The following is a 20,920-nucleotide window of genomic DNA, read 5'->3' as shown; positions in this document are numbered from 1 at the left end:
ACTTCATGAGTGAGGTAGACAAGACTGGGGAGGGAACTAAATAGATACCAGATTGAAAGAAAGATGAAGGAGCTGAGGCTGTTTTCCCTGAAACAAGGTGACATGGAGGATATAATACCTGGGTTCAGATCCCTAGAGGGCTGTTTTGGGGGCAGAAAAAGTGAGAGCTGAGTTTTTGACAAAGTTCCCAGTGCTGGACACATTAAACTAATGGTGATGCTTTAGGGTGAGGAGAGTGGGAGGTTGTGGGCATTTTCTTCAGGCTGAGCCTGGTGGGTTGCTGGACTGGGAAGGTCTTTATGAATGACCAAGCCCTTCTTAAGCTTTAGAAAAGCTGAGTGAGAACACATTCTGTTATGGAGGCTTCTCCTTCCCACCCTCCTCCTCACTCTGAGCAGTGGGGGAAGGGGAGGGGCAATGAGTTGGAGGATATGCAGAGAGGCTCAGTTCAGAAGAGGAAAAAAAAAATGTGTGCTAGGCTGAGGCTGGGCCTTCTCAGTGCTTCCTGGTGGAGGTGTGGGAACACCCACAGCTCAGGGGCCTCACCCTGTCTCCCATTTGAGTGGCAGGGAGGGATATAGGAGGACAGGCTGGGAGCAGGAACCCTAGCCTCGCCAGGCACCTGTCTATCTGTCAGTCAGTCCTTCCAGGACTTCCCCGCAGGCGAGCCCCTCCTCTTACTGAAATCGCTCCCAGAATGGCACTGGTAAGATAACACGGCCTGGGAAGAGGGGGTGGAGGGTAGCCTAAAATTAGCCCCTTGGACCAAGACTAGGGGCTGACTCCTAGTCTTTCAGCGGCATTGTTAACGGTGGGAACCGAGAGCCCCAGCTGCTCCAGGCTGGGGCCGTAGAGGCTCCCTAAGGAGGGGACACCAAGGCCCCAATGTTTCACAGACGGGTGGGGGCAGCGACCCCGGGCAGCACGGCCTCAGGCTGAAGCCCGGTGAGTACCTGGAGCCGAGGACTGGTTTGAGAACAGTGACCACTGCGGGCCGCAGACCTGTGATCACCCACTACCCGTTGTAGGCTGTTTCCGCTGGGTCTGGGACCTGGTGGGAGTTGGGGCAGGCGCTTGGGAGGTCGTTAGGGTAACCCACCAGGAGGAGGGAGGAGGGATATAATGCCAGCTCCCTGCCTTGTGTGTCCCAAGAGGATATGTCTGCCTAGGACCTCGAGTCTAAACAGACCTGCTTCTTGAGAGCAATTGAGATTATACACTACAGGAAGTGTGGAGATTTGTCTTTGTGTCCCTGTGTGGTGGTGTTGGCTAGTCTGTGTGTATGGGTGCCTTGGAGTGGGTTTAAGGGCATAAGGGCAGAACTCCTAAGGGTGGGAGAAGGAAGGTAAGGCTTAAAAACGTTCTACTAATGCCTGAAGGAGTGCTCTAGGGTGCACAGAAACCAATCACTTTCCTGTAGGAGTACTTAACCTGTATTCACAGACACCAAGAGGACCTTAGATAGAATTCAAGAGGTCCAGAAACTTGGATGAGTAGACAATTACCTTTTTTTCCCCTAACCTCTAACTAAAATTTACTATTTCCTTCAAGGATGAATGCAGGTAGCAAATGGCAGTAGCATAACCAGTTCCTGTAACTTGGTTACCAGAAGAAACCACAGATATTTCATATCATATTACAGTTGTGGCAGATATCTTGAAATGTCATTTATTACCACTTAGAAATTGTTACTAGACCTTTTAATTTAATGTGTTACTAAAGAACATCTCTTACTATATCATGCATTTAATAATATTTTGACAGTCGCATTTTATTATAATTGGTTTCCTTTAATTTTATGTGTTTTATGTAGTAAAAACCATTCTGAAAGGCGTTTACAGACTTCACTAGTTTGTCACAGGAACCAGTATCACAAAAAAAGGTTTAAAATTCCTACATCTTTAGGATCAGGAAGGAGCTCCGTGCACATAGGAGGCACATAATAACTATTTGATTAATAAACTACAGCAAAGTGAGGTTAGACAACAGGCTAGCTGGATTTTCTTGTCCTTATCTAACGGAGGCACAGTTCACTCCAGTGCCAAAGCCAGCTGGAGAGCATGGCTTGGTCTCCCTCTGGAGGCTCATTATATGAGCACTGCTGTGGGCTCTTGGTATGACCTTTGCAAGAGCTTCGGCATTTTCCTCTGCCACTCCCTGCCACATTATCTCCCCAGACCCTAGTCCCCAAAATAAAATACTAAGGAGGGAATTCCTATCAGTTTTCAGAAGAAATTATTTGTAAAAGAACCTTCCATTACTGAAGACCCTGGAATTCATCATGACACTGAAAAGCTGAAGATCCTGGGAGCTGCAATGTGACTCTGCTGGAGTCAAGGGAGGGGGTTATGTGTTTGTGTTTCATCTTGTAACAGAAAGAACAGGAGGAGGAGTAGAGAAACCTGGATTCTGTTTCTGACTCTGCTCTTGCCTTGATGTAAGGCATATGGCAAACCCCTTACCCTCTCTGGACTCAGTTTCCTCCATCCAAAAAATGGGGATAATATTACCTATTTTGTTACATGAAATTGCTTTGAAAAGTACAGGATTATAAGTGTGTTCTGAGTTCTTGTTCATGAGACAACTAGCAATAACAACCATGTGACCTTACTAAAGTCCCTGCTCTGCTCTGAACCTTGGTTTCCCCATCTCTAAATTGAAAAAATTAAATTAAGTTATCTACAACGTCCATTGCAGCTCTGAGGTTCTAGAACATTAAGTAGGGAGCAATAGCCATAGAAAATGGAGACATAAGTAATAATCATCCTCATAGTAAAAATAGTTACCGAGAACTACTTTCAGGCACTATTCTAAGCACTTACTATGTACTAACTCATTTAATCCTAACAACCTTCCAAGGCAGGTACTATTGTTATTTTGTCTTTACAGATTAAGAAATTGGCACAGAGAGATTAAGTGACCTGCCCTAAGTCACACAGCTACTAAATGCTAGAGCTGGGGTAGAAGCAGAACTCCCATGTTTTGCCACTACCACATACGGCCTCTTTATCTGCACTGGGGGCAAACAAAGACCCATATAGGAGTTACAATTCTCTGGAGGAATTAACTTGGCAGAAGGAGTTGCTTGTGGCAGAAAGAAACATGGTGTATATGGAGAGCCATCATTTCTTGTCTCTTGTCACTGGATCTCAGGGTATAAGTCAAGGAGTAGTAGGAAGTGAGGCTGGAGAGATTGGCCAAGATTTGTTCATGAAGGACCTCTGAGCTGGGCTAAAGTATCTGGGCTGTAGCTGGAAAGAAAGGGGAGCCATTAAAGTATTTAAAACAGATGATTGGCAGAGATCAGATATGTATTTTAAAATTACCACTTTATCAACAATGTTGAGAAAATAATGAAAAGAGAAACTACCTATGAGACCACTATAACTGCTGAGGCAAAAGGCAGTGGGGGCCTAGATAAAGCATGGTTAATGAGAATGGTCCCTGAAGAGGACAGATGGTCTGGAGAGGTCTTTAGTAGTTAAAATCCACAGGACTTAATGGGATTTGATGAGAGTGAGATAAAGACACAAGAGGATTGACAGGAGTCTTAGTTTTTGGTTTGGTTGACCAGGTAGATGGTGAGGAAATGATATATGGATCAAGTTTCATCATGGTGGTAGTGGTGGTGATGTGATACTTTGAAGTGCTTGAAGAAACTCAGTAGATACATGCCTGGAGCTAAAGAGAGAGCTGGGGGCTTGGACAGAGAGGTTTAAAATAATCAGAATAAAGGTGAGCGTGACTGGAGAGAAGAGGATGGAGAAGAGAACATAAATATTTCAGGGGAGAATGAGAAAGGAGAAAAATCAGGAGAGTATGCTGGCAAGGAAGCTGATGGAGGAGTTTGTAGGGAGGAGTGGTCTGTAGGGATAGATATTCCAGAAAAGTCAGGGAAGAAAAGATCTTCAAGACATCCACTGGATTTAACCACAAAGATGACCTTTTGAAGAGTTTTCTTGGTGTGTGTTTGAGGGTGGGTGAAGCCAGACTACAGAGATTGGATAAGTGAATGGAAGGTGGTGAAGTACATAGTAGAAAACTCTTTGGATATATTTGGTTAAGAAGGGAGAGATGAAGAGAAAGATAGCTAGAGTGAGACAAAGGACCATAGAAGTTTATTGTTTGGTCTCCTAAGATGGTTGAGGGGGAGGAGCCAGTGTGAGGAGGCTGAAGGTACAGAGTATGTAGTAGCCCTCTTACTCCTAACAACTTCATGAGAAAGGGACTTTCATTTCTGTCTTATAGATGAGGAAACTGAGTCCCAAAGAAGGGAAGAGACTTACCCAAGATTACTCAGCTAGGAACTGAGAGTGCTGAGCTGCAAATCTGGGTCTGCTGGATTTCTAAACTCCTGTCCTTCCCATTGCACCCCAAGAATAAATAAATAATAAGACCATATATGGAGCTGATGCTGGTGGGTGGGGAGGGGCCTAAAGTTTAGGGTGACCCTACCCACCCACCTCATAATTTTCTTTCTATGAGGTAGGTACCTGAGGTCCCAGACTAACAAAGAGGGGTGGGGGTAGACAGTGAATAAAAGGAGGTATGAGGCCCTGAGACCTCGGCTGCAGGGTATGGGAGAGTAGGGAAACTTAAGCTCTGAGAAACCTGCCAGCTCACCCTGATGACATTACAAACTGAGGTGGGTGACCTTGACACTGAAGCACTAGGAATAGGACTGGTAAGGTCAGAGGTTAGGTTGAGTCAGACATTGAGCCATGAGTGGTTTTGTAGGGCCTGAGGATTGTGGGAAGAGAAGAGTTGAAGGTTGAGTCAAAGGCTCTAGGCTGGGTCAGACAGAGAGGATGGAAAAAGGGTTAAACCAGAGGAATGGGGAGGCAGCGTTGGCAATCAAAGGGACTCCTGGATTAAATTGGCCCTGGGGGAGAATCTAGTTGTAATCAGAGGGGAAATTTGCCCTGGGAACCGCGACTGTTTCCTGCCATCTGTCTTCATTTTACTTGAAATATGTTCTTTGTAATGCCACCTCTTCATTTAATCAGTAAATATCATTCGATACCAATTTCCTGAATACTTCTGTTCCTGAAATGTGGGGCCTTCATCTGAGGGAAGGTTACAGAACACTCGGGTGAGGGAGCTTTAGTCATATATGAGGGGCTGTGAAGAGTTAAACTATCTGAAAATGGAGTTAAGGGCTTGCCCCAAAAGACTGATGTCAGAAAGCTCAGGGATGACAGCTTGACACCACAAAGTATGGTTCTATTGGCCTAGCCAGTGCCAGGCCAGAGCCACCTTACTAATCCACACATTCTGATCTGAGAAAAATGCATCTACCAAATTTCCAGCCATGATATAGCCCTACTAGGGGTAGAGGAATACAAGATGAATACAGGGTCCTTGCCCTGGAGTTTATACACTAAGGGAATATAGATAAGCGGAAATGTGGTTTGAAAGTTCATAGCTGAAGTTTAGTTGTGATCCTTCAGAATCCCTGAGCAGGAAGAAGAGATTAGGGAAGGCTTCCTAGAAGTAGGAGTTTGAGGGGTAGGCAGAAGAGTATATGCAAAGGCATCAAACTATAAAATGCCCTGACCTGTTTTGGCAGTGTCTTTGGGGCCTGAAATAAGACAGTGGGATTGGGAGTGAGAAGTAGGAGACCCATGAATGAGTAGCCTGATGGTGAAGGGCAGGGGGCAAGGGGTTGAAATGGAGGCAGATTTCAAGGAGGGTGTGTGGTCAGGCTTTTGATGGGTACCCTCATTCTCTCCCACTTGTTTGTCACCCACAGATCTGGCATTTCCTTGTGCTCATAATGAGAATAGTTCTCCAGTTAGCCAAGATGAACCTCATGGACATCACCAAGATCTTCTCCCTCCTGCAGCCCGACAAGGAGGAGGAGGACACGGACACGGAGGAGAAGCAGGCTCTCAATCAAGCAGTGTATGACAACGACTCCTATACCTTGGACCAGCTTTTGCGCCAGGAGCGTTACAAACGTTTCATCAACAGCAGGAGTGGCTGGGGCGTTCCTGGGACACCCTTGCGCTTGGCTGCTTCTTATGGCCACTTGAGCTGTTTGCAGGTCCTCTTAGCACATGGCGCTGATGTTGACAGCTTGGATGTCAAGGCGCAGACGCCACTTTTCACTGCTGTCAGTCATGGCCATCTGGACTGTGTACGTGTGCTTTTGGAAGCTGGTGCCTGCCCTGGTGGTAGCATCTACAACAACTGCTCTCCCGTGCTCACAGCTGCCCGTGATGGTGCTGTTGCTATCCTGCAGGAGCTCCTAGGCCATGGTGCAGAGGCCAACGTCAAAGCTAAACTACCAGTCTGGGCATCAAACATAGCTTCATGTTCTGGCCCCCTCTATTTGGCCGCAGTCTACGGGCACCTTGACTGTTTCCGCCTGCTTTTGCTCCACGGGGCAGACCCTGACTACAACTGCACTGACCAGGGCCTATTGGCTCGTGTCCCACGACCCCGCACCCTCCTTGAAATCTGCCTACACCATAATTGTGAGCCAGAGTACATCCAGCTGTTAATAGATTTTGGTGCTAATATCTACCTTCCATCTCTATCCCTTGACCTGACCTCACAAGATGATAAAGGCATTGCATTGCTGCTACAGGCCCGAGGTGAGTGGTGAACAGGCCAGCCTTGGGTCACGAGGCTTGGAGATCTCAGGGCCCCAAATCACTGTAAAAGCCAATCCTCTGAGATTCAATGGAGAAAACTCCATTTTCCTCCCTCTCCCGTGGCCCCAGTAGAGAAGAGGTTATGTATTCCATGTTAGAGAAAGGTCACTAAGATAAGGTTGGGTGGGGGTGGGGAGCACTAGCCCAATTTCTGGTTCTGGCTCTGCCAATGACTGTTTTATTTCTTGGAAAGGATAGAGCATTAGGGCTGTAGTAGCCAGGGGAGGGTGGATGTAGGCTTGTGTGGGAGAATTATGCTGATAATTGCTCCTCATGACCTGTTTCTTCTTGCTGTAGCCACTCCACGGTCACTTCTATCACAGGCCCGTTTAGTCATCCGCAGAGCCCTGTGCCAGGCTGGCCAGCCACAAGCCATCAACCAGCTGGATATTCCTCCCATGTTGATTAGCTATCTAAAACACCAACTGTAATCTTGCAGTCTCCCCAGGAACTTATGATGCCTCCAAAAACCACCTGGGGACTCAGGTAGCTGGAGGGCATTACAGCCTCATCCACTTACCTGGAGTTGCTCTCCTGTATTATCCTCCACAATAAAATTATCCAGAAAATAAGTCCCAGTGTCTGTTGTGTCTGGTGTGTGTGGGCATGGATGGGGGCGTGGGCATTATTGAGGGAAGGGGTATGATTGGCCATGGGGAAGGATAGCAAATGGTCTGGTATCTGATAGGCACAGGAGTCTGTAAGAGCAAAAGAGGAAAATAACCCAATGGCCTATACCTCCACACCAAGATCCTTTAGAGAGTTTTGGGAGCTGTGTTGCCCTGGAAGCAAGGTCCTGAATAATACAAGTGGGTAGAAGCGTAGCATCAGCTTGCCCAGCCCTGTGCCTCCCTTCAATTCTCTGGCTGCTGCAAGACACCTTTTCATTGGCTGTCCCCTAGTCTCATATTACTTTGAGTCAAGTGACTGAGGAGCCTCCCATTCACTCACCTTGAATCATAGGCTGCATTTCCGCTAGTCCAGTTTATGTTCAAGATCTACCTGGGTAAGCAAACTATCAAATATTTATGACAGAGTATCTAATGTGAAAAATAATTTGGTTACATAGGTGATAGGCTGGGAATTCAAGTAAGACAAGCAGATAACCTAGAGATTAGCAAGTGCAGGAAGCCAGCATAATTTCTAGGCTTCAGGGGTAAGGGAGGAGGGACAGGGGTCATCTGATTGAAAGTGAAATCACAGGCCTGCCCATGATTTGGGTGGTGAAGAATGGAGGGACCATGGGAGGAGGTAGTATGACCTAAACCAGGAGCTGGAATCACACAGCAGAATTGGAAGTATGCTGATAGCAGGAACCACAGAGCAGACACAGCAGGGGCACCACCCAAGGCAGAGAAGGCAGAGGCTAAGTAACCTGGCTTCTCCATTTTCCCTGCCTTCCCACCAGTGCCTTCTATTGGTTAAACCCAGCAAGAAGGTAGTTGACTTGGGAGCCTGGGAAACACAGCCTGTAGGGGTCAGACCCCCTATAATGTGGAGAACAGGGGAAGGAGGCAAACAGACCCTGGACCAGCGAGGATATCCACTTAAATCCAGGGAAATTCATTTTACTAAATTTTAATCCCCCCACAGGACCTTCTTGTATTTCTCCTGCACAACAACTGTGGGTGAGAACATGGGTGAGCAGTGAAAGGGACACAAGATTAATGGGTAGAGGAGGAGAGCCCAGATAATCTGTACCCAGGAAGCACTTTACATATTTAGAGCCCCTCCTGGGAGCTGCTTTGATGGTCTCCTACATCATGCTCCCCTATCACTGGGAAAGGGAGACAGAGCACGGAGTCTTAATCTGATTTGCCCCCTACTTCTCTCACCTCCCCCATTCTCCCTAGCTACTGCTGCCTGAGAGACTTTAGGAAAAAAGGTGAGAAAATTGGATATCTATCTCCATGCTCCCACCCCACCCAGCTTTCAGATTTTCGTTCTTAGGCACTTTGGGAAACAGTGCAACTGTTTTTCTCCAAGGAGCATGAGAACTAAAGAACTCAGGGCTTCAGGGTAGGCATCCTCAGCTCTCTTCTATCTTTCTTTCAATCTGGGCTCCTAAGTGGTAGTTTGTGCAAAACCTCACCCCTAGCCCTGCCTGTGATTCTCTTAGGGCCCTTGGGGATTGAGTCAACCTCAGCAGCCCTATCTGCTATAGTTCCCCAGGAAAGTACACCCTTCGAATGGGGTCTGGACAAGGTGGCCTCCTCCATGGCATCTGGGACACAGATTCTGGTTGACTCATGAAGGCACATGGACACTTTAGGCATTTCAAAGTTCATGCGCTTGAGGAGGTTATAGGAATGTACAAAATTCTAGGTAAAGAGGAAGGGCCAAAACTCTTAGCTTCAATTTCCCAGAGGAGGGAATTGAGAACCCAACTAAGGTAAGTGCCCATGTTATTATTTATGGTCCAGCTCTTCAGAACATTCCTAGCTGTTCTTTCTCCGCTTGCCTGTGCTGTTAGTGAGAAGAGACAACTTTAAGACCTGGTGCCTTAAGATTTTATCCTCCCCAGGCCTCATCATTCCCATCCAGAAAATGGGCCAGGAGTTGGAATTAATCACCTCAAATTCTGATGATGACTTTTCCAAGGCAATTTTGCCTAGGAAGTATGAGGAGAAAGCAGAGATGCTATTACTGTACCTAGAATGAAATCTTCCTCTTGGCCTTTAGTGTCTTGTCCAGGTGAAAGCTCAGTTTCCTCAATCTCCCTTACCCCCAGCACAGTCACTAGCTTTCAGAAGGCCAAATCTTAACTACTTCAGGTAAGCTAGGCCCCTTATCTCCCTTTTATCTCTCCTCCTGACCTCCCTTTCCTTTCTGCCTTTCTTCCTTCCCCTCTCCCTCCTTTCTTCCCTCCTGCTATCATCTTAATGTGGTACTTCCCAAATTCATATGTTGGAACCTAATCCCTAGTGTGACAGTATTAGGTGGTGAGGCCTTTGGGAAGTGATTAAATCATGAAGGCTCCAGTTTCATGAATGGGATTAGTGACCTTATAAAAGAGGCCCCAAAGACACCCCTCACCCCTTTCACCATATGTAAGGACACAGCAAGAAGATGCTGTTAATAAACTAGAAAGTGGGCCCTCACCGGACACCAAATCTGCTGGCACCTTGATCTTGGACTTTCTAGCCCCCCAAACTGAGAGAAATAAATTTCTGTTGTTTATAAATTGCCCAGTCTAAGGCATTCTGTTATAGCAGTGCAAGCCGACTAAGACACCTCCCTTTCTTCCTTCCTGACATTGCCATTATCCTAGATCTTGGTTCTGCTTTCTACATGCCACTATCAGTCTGCACACTCTCCTGCAATGGGAAAATTATTTTGCTTTATTCAAAAAGATGGCCCCCAAGGACTAGATCCAAAGTGTAAAATGGCCCATGGGACTCCAGAAACCAGAGAGATCTCCATTCAGCTACTAACTTGACAGAAAGCCTGATGGAGAAGGGGTATTTGATATTTGCTTTGAAAAGTGGAAAAAAATTTAGTCAGCAGAGAGGAAGCAAAAGGTATTAGTGGAGGGAACTCAATGAGCAAAAGCATAGAAGTGGGAAAATGCAGGGCAGCTTGGTTTCAGTTCAGTGAATTTGAACAGGAGCTAGGTTGTGGACTAGACCGAAGAGAGCCATGAATACCTTAGTTTTTTAGAGTTGAAGGTTTCAGTTCTTAGAATGGGACACTTACAGTCGCAGGAATGACTTCGTGAGCATATGGAGAACATGTTCCCTGATTTCCCAGGACATATCTGCTAGCATTAACTAAACCACTGTCTTGTGTGCACATATCAAATTACTACTTACAAGTTATTTGCACACCTATAATTTCATTTACTTCTTGGAACAATTCTGTGAAGTAAGCAGAACAGTTTTTGTACAGATGTCGCAACTAAAGCCCAGAGAAGGGAGGGGACTTGACACAGTGAGGCAGTGGCAGAGCCAGGACTGAACCCACAAGACTCCTGATACCCAAGCCACTGTCCTTTCCCAAGATGCTGCTTTGCCTCACGTGTGAATGTTAGCGCTAAGGCAGGGTGGTGCATGGAGTTTGCAAGCTCTGACTTCATTTTGCAGGCCTGGGTCCCCGCCCTCCCGCTGACAGAGCTTGGCACTAAGGAGTGATGTAGCGAGGTAGGAAAAGGTGGCAGCCCCAGTGACTGGGGATAAGCTAAAGGGGCTGGGGTAAGCCTGCAGTGAGGGGCTGGGCATATGGGAAGATCAGAGGCCTCCCTCTCCCTGCCCAGGGCTCAGAGGGGCCCCAATCCTACTTTACTGGTAATTTCCAAACTCTAAAGGGGTTTCATTTTTCCCTCAACCCTGAGGAAACCCTGTTCCTAAACAGTCAAGCCAATGACCATCTGCTTCATCCTGGTATCTTCTGAGCTCTATCCACCTATAGGCACAGAAGACATTAGCTTCCAGCTACTAGACTACTTGCCAGCTCCTACTTTGCCAGTCTCCAAGTAGGCTGCTTCTTCCCAGGAGAAAAGCAGAGGCTAGGCTAGTGGCAGAATCTGGTCCACTGATACCTCCAATGCTCTGGCTTGCAGTTCCTTCACCTCCTTGACTCTCACACCACCCCTCACTCTCCATTTTAGTATCCTTGGCCTTACCTGGAAATGCAGGTTCCCCTTTCTAGTCAGATTTGCTTGCTTTCCCAGAAGTTACATTCCTGGAACTCTATGGTTTGATTCCACAGAATCAATTCAACAGATATTTATTGAGTACCTATTCTGTGTCAGGAACTGCATTTCAGGAACCACATAACCTAATTTATCTGCATTTCCCCTTTCCCCTGTCTTCCCTTCCCTCACTGTCCATCTTTGACTCTGTCTTCAATCACTTCATTCTCCACACTAACTTTGGATCAAGCCATTGTCCTCTCCTAAGCCTGGTCTAAGGAATACCATAGAAGAAATAGAAATGACTAATCATCATAGAAATCTAAAGAATCGATAGAAGAGTGATGGTCACCAGAGGCTGAGGGACTTTGGGGGAAAAAAAAAAGGGAGATTATTCATCAAAGGGTACAAAGTTTCAGATAAACAGGATGTGATGGTTAATATTGAGTGTCAACTTGATTGGATTGAAGGATGCAAAGTATCGTTCCTGGGTGTTTCTGTGAGGTTGTTGCCAAAAAAGATTATTAAAATCTGAGTCAGTGGACTGGGAGAGGCAGACCCAGCCTCACACAGTCTGGTTGGGCACAATCTAATCAGCTGCCTGCTCAGCTAGAATAAAGCAGGCAGAAGAACATGGAAAGAATAGACTGCCTGAGCCTTCCAGCCTTCATCATTCTCCTGTGCTGGATGCTTCCTGCCCTCAATCATCAAACTCCAAGTTCTTCAGCTTTTGGACTCTTGAACTTACACCAGTGGTTTGCCAGGGTCTCTCAGGCCTTCAGCCACTGACTGAAGGCGGCAATGTTGGCTTCCCTACATTTGTGGTGTTGCGACTCAGACTGGTTTTCTTTCTCCTCAGCTTCCACAAGGTCTACTGTGGGACTTCACCTTGTGATTGTGGGAGTCAATAATATTCCTTAATAAACTCCCTTTTATATATACATATATCCTATTAGTTCTGTCCCTCTAGAGAACCCTATTACAGAGTTTGGTACCAGATGTGGGGTGGTTCTAGAGAAACAGAATGTTAAGGATGGAGTTCTTTAGGTGGTTTGGGAGTTTCTGGAGTTGGCTGCTTAATATGATTAGGCCCCCAAATGCTAAGGACTCTACTTCTAATAGTATGGAGAAGATTGATAATCCTTGGGGTGAACTGTTTGGAGAGTTATGCAAAAATAAACACATTTGATACTCCTGATTCACTGCTTGTGAGAGGCAAGGAGTTTAGTGACTATACATAACACCTTTGACCATATGTGGAGAACGAAGTAATATAATAATGTTGGTTGGTTGCTCCTAAGTTAATTGGACAAAATGATGAAAGAAAATGATGAACTGAGGGTTTGTAACTCCCAGCTCCAGAAGTACATACTGATCCTCAAATCTTCTAAGATTGCCTTGAGTGAGAGTCTTATCTCCTATAGAGAAACAGCTGAAATTGTGTAAAGTCAGACACAAGTTCTTGTCATGCGAGTGGCTGACCTGCAATGAAAGGTGCATGCACAGCCTCACCAGGTGTCTACTGTTAAAGTGAGGACATTGATTAGAAAAGAGTGGGACCCTGCAATTTGGAATGAGGACATGCGGGAGGACACTGATGAGGCTGCAGGCACTGAGCCCCTAAATTGTGATGAGCAATTTTTTGCCAGAGAAAACAGCCTCCCTACCCCCAGTGGTGGCAAGATACCCTCCCTACCCACGCTGCCATCAGCCTTTCCACCTTTGTCTGAGGAGATTAACCATGAACTGCCTGAGGCAACAGTAATGTCCTGCCTTGAGGCAGTTGCCAGGCAAGACAATGCTGATTCTCCCAGGACCCACCTGCAATACCACTGTTTGCTTCTAGACCTATAACTAGACTTAAGTCCCGGCAGACCCTAGAGATGAGGTTTAGAGTGTGACACACAAGGAGGTGCACTACACACTCCAAAAGAACTGCTTGTGTTTTCCAATTTATATAAGCAGAAATCTGGAGAACAGGCATGAGGATGGATATTAACGGTGTGGGATAAGGGTAGAAGGAACATAAAGTTGGATCAGGCTGAATTTATTGATCTGGGCCCACTAAGCAGGGATCCTGCATTTAATGTTGCAGCTTGGGGAGTTAATAAACATTCTAATAGTTTATTTGCTTGGTTAGCTGAAATATGGATCAAAAGATGGCCTACTGTGAGCAAGCTGGAAATGCCTGATCTCCCTTGTTTTACTATAGAGGAAGGGATCCAAAGGCTTAGGGGGATTGGAATGCTAGAGTGGATTAATCACTTTAGACCTACTCAACCCAGCTGGGAGGATCCAGAAGACACACCCTTCACCAGTAGTTTGTGAAACAGATTTGTGATGGGAGCACCTGCATCCTTGAAGAGCTCTGTGATTGCTCTTCTCTGTATGCCAGAACTTACACTGGGAACTGCAGTAACTTAGAAAAAATTAAATGCAGTGGGAATAATTGGATCCTGAGGTGGCAGGGATCAAGTGGCGACTTTCAACCGTCAAAGGCAAGATGGGTGTAGTTACCATAATGGACAGCAGAGGCAAAGCAGCCATCATAATAGTCTGACTTGTGCAGAGCTCTGGCTCTGCGTGGAAACACGGTGTTCCTGGAAGTGAAATTGATAGAAAGCCTACTGCATTCTTTCTTAATTTGTATGAGCAGAAAACTTCGAGGTCAAGTGGACAAAAGACTAATTTGAATTGTAAAATACAGAATCACAGCCCCTCAATCAATTTCCGTACTTGAACCAGTTTACAGACCCAGAACCCCTTGAATGAAGGGGAAGCCAAATCCCCTTGAAGAAAGACCCAACTACAATACCAACAATTTATGCTGTTAATCTTTCTCCCATCCTTCCCCAAGGAGACCTCCAGCCTTTTACCAGAATAATTGCATCGGGGAAAGGGGAATGATCAGATTTTTGGGGGACTACTGGACACTGGCTCTGAGCTGCATTGATTCCAGGGGGCCCAAAACGTCATTGTGGTTCTCCAGTTAAAGTAGGGGCTTATGGAGGTCAGGTAATTAATAGAGTTTTAGGCCAGGTCTGACTTACAGTGGGTCCCCAGACTCATCCTATGGTCATCTTCCCAGTGCATGAATGCATAATTGGCATAGACATACTTAGCAGCTGGCAGAATCCCCACATTGGTTCCTTGGGTGATAGGGTGAGGGCTGTAAATCAAAAACAATATCACATCCCTGGAGAGATTGCAGAGATTAGTGCTACCACTAAGAACTTAAAAGATGCAGGGATGGTGATCCCCACCACAACCCCATTCAACTCTCTTAATTGGCCTCTACAGAAGACAGATGAATCTTGGAGACTGACAGCAAATTGTCATAAGCTTAGCCAAATGGTGACTCCAATTGCAGCTGCTATACCAGATGCGGTTTCATTGCTTGAGCAAATTAACACATCTCCTGGCACCTGGTATGCAGCCACTGATTTAGCAAATGCCTTTTTCTTCATTCTTGTCCATAAGGACCATATGAAGCAATTTGCCTTTAGCTGGCAAAGCCAGAAATATACCTTCACTGTCTTACCTCAGGGGTATACCTACTCTCCAGCTTCATGCCATAATCTTGTTCACAGAGATCTTGATCACATTTCCGCTCCACAAAATATCACACTGGTCCATTACATTGATGACATTATGCTGATTAGATCCACTGAGCAAGAAGTAGCAAACACACTAGACTTATTGGTGAGACATTTGCATGCCAGGGGATGGGAAATAAATCCAACTAAAATTCAGGGAACTTCTACCTCAGTAAAATTCCTAGGGGTCCAGTGGTGTGGGGTCTGTTAGGATATTCCTTCTAAGGTGAAGGATAAGTTGCTGCATTTGGCCCCTCCTACAACCAAGAAAGAGGCACGATGCCTAGTGGACCTATTTGGATTTTGGAGGCAAAACAGTCCTCATTTGAGTGTGTTACTCTGGCCCATTTATTGAGTGACCTGAAAAGCTGACAGTTTCAAGTGGGGTCCAGAACAGGAGAAGGCTCTGAAATAGGTCCAGGCTGCTGTGCAAGCTGCTCTGCCACTTGGGCCATATGACCCAACAGATCCAATGATGCTCGAGGTGTCAGTGGCAGATAGAGATGCTGTTTGGAGCCTTTGACAGGCCCCCACAGGTGAGCCACAGTGGAGGCCTCCAGGATTTTGGAGCAAGGCCCTGCCATCTTCTACAGATAACTACTCTGCTTTTGAAAGACAGCTCCTGGCCTGTTACTGGGCTTTGGTGGAAACTGAACGTTTGACTCTGGGTCATCAAGTCACCATGCGACCTGAACTGCCTGTCATGAACTGGGTGCTTTCTGACCCATCTAGCCATAAAGTGGGGCATGCATAGTAGCATTCCATCATCAAATGAAAGTGGTAGTATATACATGATTGGGCTTGAGCAGGTCCTGAGGGCACAAGTAAGTTACATGAAGAAATGACTCAAATGTCCAGGGTCCCCACTCCTGCCACCCTGCCTTCTCTCCTCGAGCCTGCACCAGTGGCCTCATGGGGAGTTTCTTATGATCAGTTAACAGAGGAAGAGAAAACTAGGGCCTGATTCACAGACGGTTCTGCATGATATGCAGGCACCACCCAAAAGTGAACAGCTGCAGCGCCTTTCTAGGACAGCACTGAAGGACAGCGGTAAAGGGAAATTTTCCCAGTGGGCAGATCTTGGAGCAGTGCACCTGATTACGCACTTTGCTTGGAAGGAGGAATGGCCAGATGTGCGATTTTTTACTGTTTCATGAGCTATAGCCAATAATTTGGTTAAATGGTCAGGGACTTGGAATAAGCATGATTGGAAAATTGGTGACAAAGAAATTTGAGGAAGAGGTATGTGAATGGACCTCTCCAAGTGGTCTAAAATTAAGAAGATATTTTTATCTCATGTGAGTGCTCACCAAAGGGTGACCCCAGCAGAGGAGGATTTTAATAATCAAGTGGATAGGATGACTCATTCTGTGGATGCCACTCAGCCTCTTTCCCCAGCCACCACTGTCATAGCCCAATGAGCCTATGAACAAAGTGTCCATGGTGCCAAGGATGGAGGTTATGCATAGGCTCTGCAATAAGAACTTCCACTCACCAAGGCTGACCTGGCTACAGTCACCACTGAGTGCCCAATTTGCCAGCAGCAGAGACCAACAATGAGCCCTCCATATGACACCATTCCTCTGGGTGATCAGCCAGCTACTTTGTGGCAGGTTGATTATATTGCACCTCTTCCATCATGGAAAGGGCAGTGGTTTGTCCTCCACAGGACAGACACTTATTCTGCATATGGGTTTGCATATCCTGTGTGCAATGATTCTGCAAAGACTACCATCTGTGGGCTCACAGAATGTCTTATCCACGGTCATGGTATTCCACACAGCATTGCCTCTGACCAAGGCACTCACTTTATGGCTAAAGAAGTGCAGCAGTGGGCTCATGCTCATGGAATTTACTCTTCTTACCATGTTGCCCATCATCCTGAAGCAGTTGGAATGATAGAACGGTGGAATGGCCTTTTGAAGTCACAAGTACAATGCAAACTAGGTGACAATACTTTGCAGGGCTGGGGCAAAATTCTCCAGAATGCTGTGTATGCTCTAAATCAGTGTCCAGTATATGGTACTGTTCCTCTCATAGCCAGGATTCACAGGTCCAGTCATCAATGGGTGGCACCACTCACCATTACCCCTAATGACCCACTAACAAAATTTTTGCTTCCTGTTCATTACTTTCTACTGGCCCAGAGGTCTTAGTTCCAGAAGGAGGAATACTGCCACCAGGAGGCACAACAATGACTCCATTAAACTGGAAGTTAAGATTGCCACCTGGACACTTTGGGCTCCTCCTACCTCTAAGTCAACAGGCTAAGAAGGGAGTTCCAACGTTGGCTGGTGTGAACGACCTGGACCATCAAGATGAAATCAATCTACTACTCCACAGTGGAGGTAAGGAAGAGTATGTGTGGAATATGGGAGGTCCCTTCGGGCATCTCTTAGTATTACCATATCCTGTGATTAAGGCCAATGAGAAACTACAACAACACAATCCAGGCAGGACTACAAAGAGCCAGACACTTCAGGAATGGAAGTTTGAGTCACTCCATCAGGTAAAAAACCACGACCTGCTGAGGTGCTTGCTGAAGGCAAAGGGGATGCCAAATGGGTATTAGAAGATTATAGTCATCAATAACAGCTCAGATCAGTTGCAGAAATAAGGACTGTAATTGTCATGTGTATTTCCTCCTTATTTCATTAAGAACATGTTTGTGCAAGTATACACTTGTACTAAGAGAATATCCATTTTATTTCCTTTCTTTTTCCTTCATCATGTGACATAAGATTTATTGACTTCCTATCAGCATTTAAGTGTTGTTATCTTTATGTAATAGCATTTAGGCTAAGGACTAGTCAGCTTCCGGTTGTACAAAGGATAGCTGTATTATGTTAGGCTTAATTTTGACCTTATTATTGTCTTTATTTAAAGATTATATATGATTTCAGGAGATGTGTATGGGTTCAAGTCGACAAGGGGTGGGCTTATCATGGTTAAAATCGAGTGTCCACTTGATCAGATTGAAGAATGCAAAGTATTGTTCCTGGGTGTGTCTGTGAGGGTGTTGCCAAAGGAGATTAACATTTGAGTCAGTGGACTGGGAGAGGCAGACCCACCCTCAATCTGGGTGGGCACCATCTAATCAGCTGCCAGCTGGGCTAGAATATAGCAGGCAGAACGTGGAAGGAATAGACTGGCTGAATCTTCCAGCCTTCATCATTCTCCTGTGCTGGATGTTTGCTGCCCTAGAACATCGGACTCCAAGTTCTTCAACTTTTGGACTCTTGGATTTACACCAGTGGTTTGCCAGGTGCTCTCGGGCCTTCACCACTGACTGAAGGCTGCAATGTCAGCTTCCCTACCTTTGAGGTGTTGCAACTTGGACTGGCTTCCTTGCTCCTCAGCTTGCACAAGGCCTATTGTGGCACTTCACCTTGTGATCATGTGAATTAATTCTCCTTAATAAATTCCCTTTCATATATACATATATCCTATTAGTCTTATCCCTCTAGAGAACACTGACTAATACACAGGAGAAATAGGTTTTGAGATCAATTGCACAGTAGGGTGACTACAGTCAATAAGAATGCATGATCTATTTCAAAGTAACTAAGAGAGTAAATTTCAAATGTCTCACCATAAAACAATGACAGGTAAACAAGGTGATGGATATGTTAATTAGCTTGATTTAATCATGCCACATTTTATACATATATTAAAACATCATATTATATCCCATAAGTGCATACAATTATGATTTGTCAATCAAAAATAAAAATAACTCTAAAGAGTTGATTTCCATCAAGCACTTATATGTTCCAGGCAGTGTCCTCAGTAATTACTTCACATGGATTAACTCATTTATTTCAATGGCTTTGTTTTACTCATGCCCATTTTATAGATGAGGAAACTGAGGTGCAGTGAAGTTAAGTAGGCTAAGTGAAGTTGCTCTAGGTCACATAGCTAGGAAGCAGGATGTCACAAAACTACAGAGTGGGGTGGCTATACATTCCTGGGTGACAGCCTAGCTGGACCTTTACCAACTAGCCCATTGTCTGCAGTGGCTATTTCAAACCTTGTCCAATATTGACAGACTTCCTTGAACCTCCCTCCAGAACTGCTTTTCCTCTCACTGTCAACTAGGAATTTTGCATCCTTCCTCCCAGAGCAGGTACAGGTCATAAGGAGTGACATCTTCAACCTTCCATAACAACAAACTCTGCTGAATCCACCCATTTTTCCCTCTTGTCTTGATCCCTCGTCCCAGCAAAGGTTAATTCATCTGTAAGGGCTCTGGATTCCATCCCCCACTCCCACCTGCAGCCCCCACCCATCAATTATCTTGTTTCCTGTATCTTCTACTTGATTGATTTCTTTTCCTCTCAGCACATAAACAAACTCACATCCTTCCATCTTGTAAAAACAAACCTGAACACCAGGGCCCCCTCTAGCTACCACATCTTTGTGGTCAAACTTCTAGAACAAGGAAGCTGTATACATTCTCCCTTTTCTCACAGACCATTCTCTTGACACCCCAGCGCAGTCTGGTGTATATCTACAACTCTGTCCTGAACTGGCCTTGCCCATATCACCAGTGACTTGCCCATCCAGTGGCATCTTTTCTGCCTGTATCTTGCTGGGTTTCTGGGCAGCATCTGACACATACATTCTTGGTAACTCTGTCTTGTATAAAATCCCAGTACTTTACTTGGCTTCTAGGAGAGCCAATTCTCTTTCCTCTGGTTTCACATTGCCAATCCCTCTTTCTCAGGGCTTTGTGGGCTTCTATTCCTCACTCTTCTCTTTCCCTCACATCATTCATCTAAGTTATCAACACCAAGTCCAGCCAGTTCTATCTTCCAAATACATCCAGAGTCCAATCAGTTTCCACCACCTCCACTGCCTCTATTCTGATATGGATCACTATCAGAGCCTCCTTCCTGGCCTCTCTGCTTCTTCCTTTGTTGCTATAGCACGCTAAATGCTTTACTGAGGTCATGTAATTCCTCAGCTCAAAATCCTGCAAAATCTAAAGTATTTAAAATGACTCACAAAACTATACATTGTGTTTCCCTATGTCCTCTCTGACCTCCTCTCCTACCACTTTCCTCCTCACTCACTGTGTTCCAGGTGCACTGGCTTGCCTAGATGCTCCTCTAATATTTCAGCATGTCACCATCTCAGGGACTTTGTATTAACTGGCCTCTCTACCTGGAATGCTCTTCCTCCAGATATCCTCATGGTTTGTTCTCTCAGTTCCTCTAGGTCTTTGCTAGAATATCACCTTCTCCAACTTCCTTGTTTAAAACAGCACCCCTCAGTACCCCCTGTACCCATTCCCTGCTCTATTTTTCTCCATCGCATTATTTTTCAAGAGACAAGGTCTCACTATGTTGCCCAGTCTGCCGTGCAGTGGCTGTTTGTACGCGCAATCCCACTACTGATCAAGATGGAAGCTTTCATGTGCTCCGTTTCTGATCTCGGTCAGTTCATATCTCCTTAGGCAGCCTGGTGGTCCCCTGCTCCTGGGAGGTCACCATGTTGAGGCTGAACTTAGTGCAGACACCCTATCAGCATACTGCACTACAGCCCAGAACTCCTGGACTTAAGCTATCCTCCTGCTTCAGCCTCCCAAGTAGCTGGGACTACAGGCATGTGCCACTGCCCCAGGATCTCCATCACATTTATTGCCATCTGACCTATTGTATACTTTATGTACTTATTTGTTCATTGTCTATCCCTCACAGAGCTTCCATTTTCATGATAAGAAACAGAAAATTCAAAAATGACTCTAAAATAAATAACAATAAGAAATATACCAAGAGGTGGTAAATGCTATGGATAAGAAACAAAGGCCAATTAAAGAATTGGAGAGTGAAGGGGGTGGAAATGGGAATTGCTATTTTATACAACAACTGTTCAGTGAAGGTGTCACTATTAATGACATTTGAGCAGCCACCTGAAGGAAATGAGGTGCAAACTGCCAATATTCAGAGGACAAACACTGTAGGCAGAAGGAACAGCCAGTGCAAAGACCCTGAGGTGGGATTTCTGACAAGTCAAATTCAGTATGTCCTAAA

The 20,920-nt window shown here is 45.6% G+C and overlaps 1 protein-coding gene across 1 annotated transcript; it reads left to right on the top strand.

The window, feature by feature from the left end:
• Nucleotides 1-769: 769 nt before the first annotated feature.
• On the top strand, nt 770-7,228 carry ASB12 (ankyrin repeat and SOCS box containing 12). Its single transcript, XM_001097027.5, has 3 exons — nt 770-945; nt 5,753-6,599; nt 6,957-7,228. The coding sequence occupies exons 2-3, from the start codon at nt 5,777-5,779 to the stop codon at nt 7,088-7,090; spliced, it is 957 nt and encodes a 318-aa protein (XP_001097027.2). The 5' UTR covers nt 770-945; nt 5,753-5,776; the 3' UTR covers nt 7,091-7,228.
• Nucleotides 7,229-20,920: the final 13,692 nt, after the last annotated feature.

The sequence above is a fragment of the Macaca mulatta genome, chromosome X, assembly GCF_049350105.2.
Source record: "Macaca mulatta isolate MMU2019108-1 chromosome X, T2T-MMU8v2.0, whole genome shotgun sequence".
NCBI classification, from domain to species: domain Eukaryota; kingdom Metazoa; phylum Chordata; class Mammalia; order Primates; family Cercopithecidae; genus Macaca; species Macaca mulatta.
Note: the sequence above shows the minus strand (reverse complement) of the source record. Positions and strands in the feature narration are given on the sequence as shown.

Excerpts from the sequence above, each read along its gene's own strand:
- ASB12 (XM_001097027.5), top strand. The coding sequence starts at position 5,777 with ATGAGAATAGTTCTCCAGTTAGCCAAGATGAACCTCATGGACATCACC. Across the intron at positions 6,600-6,956 it reads ATTGCTGCTACAGGCCCGAG|CCACTCCACGGTCACTTCTA; the intron begins GTGAGTGGTGAA and ends TTCTTGCTGTAG.